General features: G+C 42.5%; 2 protein-coding genes across 3 annotated transcripts; both read right to left on the bottom strand.

The window, feature by feature from the left end:
* Positions 1–727: 727 nt before the first annotated feature.
* Positions 728–3,894, bottom strand: pdrg1 (p53 and DNA-damage regulated 1). The gene is made up of 5 exons (XM_086294149.1): positions 3,682–3,894; positions 3,129–3,204; positions 2,898–2,972; positions 2,725–2,805; positions 728–1,329 (listed from the first exon to the last, which is right to left on the bottom strand). Exons 1-5 carry the CDS (start codon positions 3,763–3,765, stop codon positions 1,247–1,249), a joined length of 399 nt encoding a protein of 132 aa, XP_086150275.1. The 5' UTR covers positions 3,766–3,894; the 3' UTR covers positions 728–1,246.
* Positions 3,895–5,867: 1,973 nt separating this feature from the next.
* Positions 5,868–8,581, bottom strand: fam217bb (family with sequence similarity 217 member Bb). 2 transcript variants are annotated; one of them, XM_086294147.1, is made up of 4 exons: positions 8,333–8,581; positions 7,991–8,075; positions 7,571–7,638; positions 5,868–7,496 (listed from the first exon to the last, which is right to left on the bottom strand). In XM_086294147.1, exons 1-4 carry the CDS (start codon positions 8,443–8,445, stop codon positions 6,176–6,178), a joined length of 1,587 nt encoding a protein of 528 aa, XP_086150273.1. In that variant the 5' UTR covers positions 8,446–8,581; the 3' UTR covers positions 5,868–6,175. The 2 variants fall into 2 exon arrangements, with proteins under 2 accessions (XP_086150273.1, XP_086150272.1); XM_086294146.1 differs by having other exon boundaries at positions 7,991–8,437.
* Positions 8,582–9,938: the final 1,357 nt, after the last annotated feature.

Raw genomic sequence — 9,938 nt, 5'->3', positions numbered from 1 at the left:
TGTACTGTTGCACGGACTGGGCTGTAGTTACATTATAAGGTTTTAAAAACTGAGCTTTAAAATGGTTAGCGGTAATAAAAACCGAGAGAGGCCGACAGTGACAACCTTAACAAAAGCAGAGTCGTTATGGCCCAGAAGCAGGGTTCATCACGTCATCATTTAAAGACCGGATACAGTACTCTAATTTATAGTAATTTCTGTATTTCCTTTAAAAAAAAAAACCCTGACTTGTTACCCCCTTATTTTAATGTGCCTAGTATTTTAGGGTAGATATAATTACACTGTAATTTCAAATGCCCTTTTGTCCCAGGCTGTATTATGAACTATTACCCCCCAAAAAAGAAACTGCTGAATGCTTCTCGATGTGTCAACATGAGCCTATTACTCTGAATTTGTTATTCCATTAAGCTGTTGACTTTGACCACAATCATTTAAACTAAACTACCCTGAAAATGCATAAGAAAGAGATCTTCATAAGTCCAGTGTGAATAAGGAGATGAATTCTAACAAGACAGACATTATGGATCCACGGCCTCCTCAGGACCCGAGACCTGAGCTAAGATTTCAGATCTGGTGCTTTCTGCTTGTGTTTAGACATTAAGTGTTATAGTGAAGTGGACTTGGGAAGACCCAGATGAAATCCTTTCATTGTCCATGATAGCAAGTGAATTCTTAAGCTGATACTGAATTATTTATGCAATAAGGGGAATAACACAAAGCCTGGGTGTATGTTACCAGCTTTTATTAGCTCGAAGGATGGATTATATACATCACAGCCAAATACTGTATATAAAAGTTGTCTGTGGTGACATCAACTACTAGTTCTCAAATGCTTGTTGCGACTCCTCGAACTGAGCGATCAAACAATAAAGGGTAAACTGTTCTCTTCACTCAATTTACAAAAAAAATCATGTTATAGTTGAAAAGAAAAAGGTTAAAACTAAAAACTGAAACCATAAATTCATCTGGAAAGTGTTAACCGAGGTCACAGATAAAAACTTCAATACAACTGAAATTCTCTTTTCAATCAGTGAGGTTAGCTCTTGCTAGCCATTAGACAGAATGGGAGTTGTATTGGTTTCCACATTAGCTACTCCCACATTTAAAATGCGATCAGTTCTCATGTCGATGATGGTTTGGCTTGAAGCTCTGGCACATTGTGCTCCCATCTGAACAACTGAGTGCTGCAGTCAACATGTCAGCATGTGGCATTTGTCCCCAGATGCAGTGATTTGTTGAATTCCAGTCATCTCTTTAAAAGGCTGTTAATAGCTCTGATTTCATCAGTGGACAGAGGAGAAAGACTGTAGCCTCTCAGCTCAGGTTTTCCTGCAACAGTAAGACACAAAAAAGGTTAAGAGATCATATAAGACTGACTTAAAATAAATGTAGTCGTAGGAACAGAACAATAGAGATCACTGTGACTGAGGACTTTTCCCAATAATAATATGAAGGACTTCCCACAGGAATAATGACTGAGTCATTATGCTTATTCCTCCTAATCTAAAGGTATCTGACTGAAGGCAGATTGGACTCAGTTTCCTCTCCTGCTTCCAACAACAGAACCACTGGGAGAAATTCTGCGAGTTTAATGATGTAAAGCAATGAAACCTCCATCAGATAACACTGCACTTCCTGTACAAATAAGTTACTGGAGACCAGACAAGACATTTTTGCTATGGAGGCTGCAGGAATATTCCAGATGTCATGGAATTATTTTTTTACAGACAGCAGACTCCACATAAAACACTTAAAAATGTCATTATATATTCAGACTTTCCACACATCCTGCTATTTACTACACTGACTTATGGCTGCTTCAAACCTATGACTTTAACCCAAATCTGAGCCATTTAGATGTTTGACAGCAGTGAAAAACCTAAATGTCATTCTGTTGATGGATTTTCCTAAAACACATTAGTAGCTATTTATACTTCCAAAAACAATCTGTAGTTCAAAATTTGGTGTAGACGCTCATTATGAAGATATTCTGGACCAGACCAGACTAGGTATGAAAATATGACCAGTATGTAAGGATTAAATGCAGCACAGTGTCTCTGTGTTCAGATCTGGTTTGATTGTTAGGGGTTGTGAAGGATCCCAAACATACTGCACACCTTCCAAAACCGTTTAGCATTTTATGAGGCTGTGATCCAGGGACCCTCATAAATCTAATTTATCGATTGAACTTTATCGTGTGCAATGTTTGGTTCTTTCCCAATCGCAGTTTGTGATCAAATCTATCTTTCAAATAGACTTTCTGGATTGTTTCCTCCTGGGTACTGACTAGTAAGAGCTTCTGAGGCCTCTATTTTTCTATACAACCAGAATGAAAGTGATTTTCTTCATATATTCTTCACATTTAACTAATAATACTCGTGAGTTTGGGCGGTTTATTGGGGGAGGGGTTACCAGGATGTCCTTCAAGGTGAAAATTAAACAAACTAATACTGCTTTCCTTTGTGTGTGGAATATTATTAAAATTAGAAACATCTGGTCAGAGTGTCAGAGTCAAATGTTTAGACTGAGACATTTTACTGTTTCATGAAAGATATTAGCTCATTTTGAAATTGATGGCAGCAACACATCTTAAAAAAATCAGGTGGGGCAACAAAAGGCTGGAAATCTAAGTGGTACTAAAAAGAAATAACTGGATGAACATTTTGCAGCTAAACAGTTTAACTGTTAATAAGTATTATGTATTATAGTAAGAGCATAGCTTACCTTGCATCTCATTGAGACGATTCACTTTTGCTTTCAGCCCTTTGCGAAGATCATTTATCTCTTTGTCCAGCTGCTCCTGGTCTACACACCACAACAAAGATCAAAAGAGTTTAGGGTGATGTGTTCTTAATAAAATTGCACATGTAAGAATCAATGACTTAGAAATGTTTTACCTTTCTGAATCATTTCTCTTGTCTTGGATTTGGGGAATTTGATAAACATGCTTCCCAAGCAAACCTTGACTTTCTCTGCAAATGTGAGCAGTGTTTTATGTCATTCATTGCATAAACACACATAGAATAAACTTTACACCTGGCTTTCCTATCACTGTGAGGTTTTGTGTTTTTAACAGCTTCTCTTGTTTGACTCTTTTAGTGGCACAGCTGCTGGGAGAGGATGCTCACCTGAATCTGCCACATCATGTTTCAGGGCATTGAGTGCCTCCCTGTTCCTGTTTCTCTTTGTGTCCAGGTCCACAATCTAGAAGAACAACAGACGGCATTAGTTAGCAACACACACACACACACACACACACACACACACACACACACACACACACACACAAACAAACACAGATGGATAAAACAATGAGAGCACCAGTGAATGTACTTCTATTTTGCTTTGATACGGAATTCAAAATATAATACAAATACAAAGAATACAAAATCTTTCATTGTAAATAGCAGCTTCATAATTTGACTAAAAAGCTGTATCTGTGAAAAATGTCCACACATTTTTATATTATATAGTATTTTATATTATTAAAGTCTCCCTCTCTCTCTCACACACACACATATATATGTATTATATATTACAAAAATGTGTTTTTCTCTCATCCATGAGCTGACAACTTAGCTAGCTAGCTTAGCAGCTAACGTCACTGGCTACGTTAGCATACCTCTATAACGTACATAACGATCCTCCCGTGTGAACGTCCTCAGCTCAGTATTTACTTACCTGCTGTTTAGTGGTGAGAACATCTTCAGCTGCCTCTTCGACTTCTGTCAAATACTCCAAAACACGCTGGGACACCTCGTCCATGGTTGCAGTGCCGCTTCCAAAATATGTCCGGTGTGAAACAACAGCTGAACACTACAAGGACCGCTCGGAAACTGGCCGCAAATGTTTCTGTCATTTCCAGCCGTTTCACGAGAACGTTCATTTCTACGTTTCAGTTGAAAGACGTGGCTCGTTCTGCAGCACATCTCATGTGTAGAAATGTTATGTGGAAGAGTTGATTTCAGTAACTGTACTTGTGCAATGCGAGAAATGATTTGATTTGATGATGATTTCGCCTCTTTGTACTTCTTTACCTGCTTGGTAAAATCATCTCACGCGTATACTCTCTAAAGCTGCAGGGGGACCAATAAACAGCAATATTTAAACACTAAATTTAGAAACACTTTTGAGTACATTTCTCTGTCTGTTGGTCAGTTTTGGAGCCACCCCTGTAGACTGTGGGCTTTGCATTTGTATTTTTTTTCTCTCAGTAAGTAGATAAGTTGCCTCACAGGATACAGCAGAACTATAAACCACTATTACCATTGTTACTCTGCTGCAGAATAACTTGAACTGTACGAAACACAAAAATCTCCCTGTCCATAAGCGCAGACTAGAGAGGGAGAGGGGATTCACTGCATTTCAAACAGAGGGACAAAGAGCTCGTATCTGTATTAATAACTTTGAGGAGATTTAATATGTGGTCACCTCAGACTGTGCATAACAGACAGACATAGTCTTTGGCTTGATTCAAGCCGTCTGGAATTGATTCGCTCATCTCGCATCACTTTGAGGCTGACAGCTGGTTGCTTCCAGTCATTCCAGGCTCTCTTCCATATTTATTGCCAGGTCATATGTCAGCCAGTGTCATTCTTAACTCTTACTCACTTGAAAGTTGTGAAGAGTTTGCCATGAGTCCTATCCAGTTCAGTTTTAAGTAGCCACTCATGAAACAAAGTTTGAGAGACCTGAGATAACTTTTTTCAACCTCAAGGCCAACGAAACTAGCGAGACTGACCTTTCTTCCTTTTTTTTTCTTAATCCACAGCGACTGTCTCAGTGGAAAAAGTTGTTTTTAAGTCTAAGTTTTTTAAGTATTTCAGCTCACCTTATTTTTAACCATCATCAGGGAACGCTTTGGAAATGTGCCTTCCTCATCAGGCACAAATATCTCTTTCATCAGTCAGACTTTCCTCTGCTCGCTTCCTTTTTAGTGTTGCAGGCTCTTACTGTTTTCTCCACTTCACCTTGAGGTACATGTTTCCTCATATGGGGAAATGTAGAAGTATGCAGACTGCAGCAGCAAGCCAAGCATGTTGATTTAGATTGATTCAAATTGATGCTAAGAACAAAAATGATTTGTGCACGTTACCTTTTGTGCAAGGTAATAACGTTTAACATCCATACAACTGTAAGCCTTTCACATCCAGAGCAAGTTAGCTCCATCTTTTCTGTACAGTCTATAGGCGTTACCGATTCCGTGTTGCACCAAAAGTGACTCATCTTCAAAATATCTGCTTCTGTTCCCACGTTATGGCCAGACTTGTGTTTTTTCATTTGATGTTTAATGATCTGAACACACATTTGTGTCACTTTCTTTCATAGGCGTTATTCAATCTGATCAGTTTATCCTTTAGTCTGATCCAGATTAGAAGAAGTCCCTGTCATGATCTGACTGAGTGGCTGGTGTTTTGTGGGCAGAGCCTTGGTTCCTTACCTGTTCTGCTCACCTGCCATCCAGTCAGCGAGGTAATACTTAAGGCCAGCGGAGTCATGCACTCTCTGCGATTTTATCAGCTACCTCATGGAGGTAACCCAGCCTCACTGCGTTGTAACTTTATGTCTGTTCTGTACTAACCTTGATTTAACTGTTTTCAGTTTCTCCACCACAACACTGCTTAAGTGACCTGCGGCTCAATTCTCACTACATCGCTACCTTCCTCTCGGAAACTAAACCTTTTTCCGCTCTCACCCTCCTGCCCACCCTCACCCTCAGTTTCCTGGAAACATAAGGTTGGACCATCACTCGATCACACACCTCTTGTACCCCACGCTCACCACCTACAAGTAAGCCTGCGAGTCCAGTATTCACCTTTTCTCCCCGCTCAGCATCATACACCATCTTCACAAGACTGTTTGGTATTCTTTAATAAATTTTGGTGATGTTTGCTGCTTCATTCAAAAGACTAATAAACCTGAATTGCTGAAAATCATATCATATGATCACATACAGTACACGATGCTATCTGGGTTCTTTTAAATAAAGCACAAACTTATCAAACTTGGACATCCAGCGGCTCTCTTCCATATCTGTGTAAACATCCCCCACAGCACAGAGAAATAATATCACATTAACAAATGAACAGTATTGCTGACTGTACATTCATAATAAAACTTTAAGGTGATGACAGTATGTAACATTCAGATTACACATTCATCACTACACCTGCTGTTATGTGACAAACTCCACCTGTTTGGGCCTGCTTGGCCTCTGTATAGGAGAATATTTGGATCCTGGTAAATTGTCTATTATTGCAGTGACAGCGTCAGGTTTTATTTCCTGTTCTTTGAGGTTAGCCGCTCTCCTCCTCTCAGCTCCTCCTTTTCTACACTCAGAGCCGCTCCGTTTTTTCTCCCATCCGTTCTGTTTCCTGTCTCCTCCACCTCTCCTCTGCTCTGAGCCGCTCCTCCTCCGAAACCCGCCCATCCTGTAGTCCCACACATCCCCCTTCCAGGCAACCTCATTACAGTCGCTGGCAGTGTGTTGAAGGCTGTTGGCGGCACCTTGGACAGGGTTGCGGATGTTTCCTGATGCCTGCATTCTCCTCAGGTGGCTGTTGGTCCGCACAGGGCTGCTGAACCTTTGGGCTTGTGAGCCCCTGTCTGAGGAGTGCACCCGGCTCTCGCTGTAGCTCCTTTTCGGGAGTATTTTGGGCTCTAGCGGAGCACTCGGCCTGGACTGGCGGTTGTGGCTGTAAGTCGAGCAACAGCATGGCACACTACAGCGGGAGCAGCGGATCCGGCAGAGAGTGCAGGCGCAGCCGGAGAGGAGGGCGGAGTGACTAGCCAGGGAGGAGAGGAAAGTGAGGGGGAAGGCACGCTGACACTGGAGGATGCACTTGGGAGAGCTGAGACGTGATGTGGCGGCAGCAGGGGACCTGTGACAGCTGGATATCACTTCTGATACTGCCGACTTCCCGCTCTCCTCCTGGACGGTCTGGATCTGACGCCACTCCAGCTGCAGCAGCTTCTCCAGATACCTTTCCAAAGGGCCCACAGGCCTGGGCCGGGGGGTACCTCGGCCTTCCATGTTGTAGAAAACAGCCAGCTGACTCAGGCTCCACGAATTAAAAGGTGGAGGGAGGAAGTCTGGGAAGTCAAAACCTCCATGGCCCTGCAAATTGGATCTGTGGCTGCGAGAGGAGCAGTCCTCGGCCTCGATGACCTCTGGCCTGAGCTCGAGCCGAGGAGGAGCACGACTGCAGGCTGACACAGGAAGTCTCTCTGACTCAGACAAATCGGTGTCGCTGTCATCTTCTCCATGGCGACTCAGGCGTCTGACCTCCAGTTCTGGCGAGTGTCTTTCCAGCTGCTCAGTGCTGCAACCACACGTGCAGTGGTAGGAGACAGCTGCTGTGTGTTTGCCGTTTCTGCTGCCCGCATGCTTGTGCTGTCTGTGGCTGGAGCGCTTAGTGACCGGCAGCACCTTTGGCTCCATCCTGCCCTCTGTGGGGGACACTGGAAGAGCCTTTGACTCTGAGGATCTGTGAGCGCTGCAAGGCAAAGCAAAGCTATTATCTCAGCACTGAGACAGCAGCGAACAACACAAACTTTGCACAAACCTCACCTGTGTTGAGAAGTATTGCGTTTAGCTGAGGAGTTGTTAGACTTGTGCTTTCTTCTTTGTTGCAGCCTCTGCAATTACAGACACATTATGTTCAACTTATCACTTAAACATGGTCGTGGTAATGTTATTACCATGGTAATGTTATTACCATGGTAATAAATTGAGACTTGTTGACATTTTGCCTGATATAAATAGTGCACTATTGTGCCACAGAAATGTGTCATTATGTGGAATAAAGGAAAAAATAGCGAGATGTAAACAACGCTCACTGCAAACGTGTAGGTGTTACTTTAACAGCAGCTCTGTATCTTGTATGAAAGCAGTCACTATTTAATGTACCATCATTTAAAACAGAACTGGAACACCAGCTAATTTGACTGATCTTGTGTGTGATACAGTGATCCGAGCCCGTTCACTCACTTTCTCGCTGTTAGTTTCCTGACTTGGGAACGCGTGCTGCGGCGGTGTGGGCTTCCTCTGAGACTGCCGCCTTCCCATTATGTTACTTGAGAGAAACAAACAAATCTTCCGAGTTAAATGTGACCGATGAAACACATGAAATGTAGAAACAGCAGCACAGGGCAGACATGGCGCTCTTCTTTGTTCACACACGTACACAGTGAGCATTTACACATCTAAGTGCAGTCACACACCACCGACATCCAGCGTCTGTGGCGCCGCCGAGGACACGGCAACAAACAGCAGCCATGTCTTCATCCGTTACCACCGTGTAACCCCAATAATAAGCATATCTGGCGGTACCTGCCCACATTAGGCCCGGCGATGCTCCACAGATCCTTCTTCCATTTCCTCTCCCTGCTGGAAACCCTCTCGGCACACCGCTGTGCCACTTGCTCCTGCAGAATGGTGCCCATCCCAGCTTCCAGCGGGCACCAATGAAATGGGCGAGTGAGCTGTTCACGCGAAACACGGTGCTGTGATCATAATGAGTAATGGGCTGAAATGAACCAAACACAACTGTGTTTAGGTATGGATCCCTGTGTGCGATTCACCTGCCGCCCAGCGGAGGGCAGTGGGGCTCACAGACGGAGCACGCACGGTTAATGTGCTGAGTGGTTCATACATGTACCGGCAGCTTAAATGCCTCCGTGTATTTAAAATAAACTAAATGTAGTGAGCTGATCGACAGCTTTACCAGTCCGACCCACTCGACATGAAATGTGCTCTACATTACCTGGAATGAATTTGACACCTTTGGTTTATACTGAGGACAATCAGTTCAATGATTCACAAGAGAGAGGACCCAATGCACACACCAGAGAGCTAAACAATAAATAATACACATCAATAAATGTATTGGGGGATGTGCAGGAACCTGGATCAGAGCATTTGACTGTTTCTTCTGTGACTTCCTTGAAAACTTAGTGTATGAAGATACAAAAAAATAAAATATGCTAAACTAAATGTAAAATATACTCAGTTCATACCAGATACCTGCTATCCGGTTACTGAGTTTATATTAGACAGTTTATCCAAGAGAATAAATTAAATGTATGTAACGCACACAGAGGTTCTAGGTCTGACCAACCGTCTCGGCCGTGGGAAAAAGATGACAACCAATAAAATTCTAAAAGATAATTTATTAGTGCAATGATCAAAAATTGGAAGGATAACACAGTTCAGTTTCCCACTTGCAAAAGAGATTAAAAAAAAATAAAAATAATATAAGGCCATAGACAGCGATGCGTCAAGTCAGTTGGACTTTACGTGTCAAACACTTTATCAGCAGTTGTCCCCCAAGTCTCACCACCCTGTAAGTAGAAGGCCAGTAATCACTCCAGCCTCAGCAACCCAACGCTGCCTTTAGACTGCAGCAGGCCCAGGCCTGCACAGAGACAAGATGTCACCACATCTTCATTATACAATTCACAGAGCAGCAAACTATCCATCATAACACATTTAAATCAAGTCATCTTGATGACACACCTGCACAGAGAGACAAACGTCACAGCAGTGTTTGTAGTGTGGACTATAAGTAGACTAGAGTATCAGTGAACTCAAATACACCTGCCTTCAATTAATCCAACCCCATCACAGCAAATGTGACACACAAAACCACCAGTGCAACTTCCCACAACAAACATGGAGGTGACATTAGTCCATCATGTTACATGTACTTTAGTAAATACTAAAAAAAATATATATTTAGCTCAGATACTTAGTTGGTATCGACTATTTTCCTCGTGGAATTGTTTAATATTTACTGTATATTTACTCATTGTTTTGCAAGTATTGCCGGTGTTGTGCCAAAGTAGTTACCCCCGTCAAACAATTGTTTGACGGGGGTAACTACTTTGGCACAACACCTGTTCCAAAATAAAGCTTTTAACAACTACACAGAAGAGGG

The sequence above is a fragment of the Aulonocara sp. 'chitande type north' Nkhata Bay genome, linkage group LG5 (assembly GCF_057382095.1).
Source record: "Aulonocara sp. 'chitande type north' Nkhata Bay isolate Kocher_YH1m ecotype deep benthic linkage group LG5, A_spYH_male_GT1.1, whole genome shotgun sequence".
Taxonomy (NCBI): Eukaryota; Metazoa; Chordata; class Actinopteri; order Cichliformes; family Cichlidae; genus Aulonocara; species Aulonocara sp. 'chitande type north' Nkhata Bay.
This window is presented reverse-complemented; position numbering and strand designations above follow the sequence as displayed.

What these genes read in the sequence shown, in the direction of transcription:
- pdrg1 (XM_086294149.1), bottom strand. Translation starts at nt 3,765, where the DNA reads ATGGACGAGGTGTCCCAGCGTGTTTTGGAGTATTTGACAGAAGTCGAA. An exon ending in TTCTCACCACTAAACAGCAG is followed by an intron (nt 3,205 to 3,681) that starts GTAAGTAAATAC and finishes TTGTTCTTCTAG; the next exon opens with ATTGTGGACCTGGACACAAA. An exon ending in ACATGATGTGGCAGATTCAG is followed by an intron (nt 2,973 to 3,128) that starts GTGAGCATCCTC and finishes TCACATTTGCAG; the next exon opens with AGAAAGTCAAGGTTTGCTTG.
- fam217bb (XM_086294146.1), bottom strand. Translation starts at nt 8,197, where the DNA reads ATGCTCACTGTGTACGTGTGTGAACAAAGAAGAGCGCCATGTCTGCCC. An exon ending in AGGAAACTAACAGCGAGAAA is followed by an intron (nt 7,639 to 7,990) that starts GTGAGTGAACGG and finishes CTGTAATTGCAG; the next exon opens with AGGCTGCAACAAAGAAGAAA. An exon ending in CGCAATACTTCTCAACACAG is followed by an intron (nt 7,497 to 7,570) that starts GTGAGGTTTGTG and finishes TTTGCCTTGCAG; the next exon opens with CGCTCACAGATCCTCAGAGT.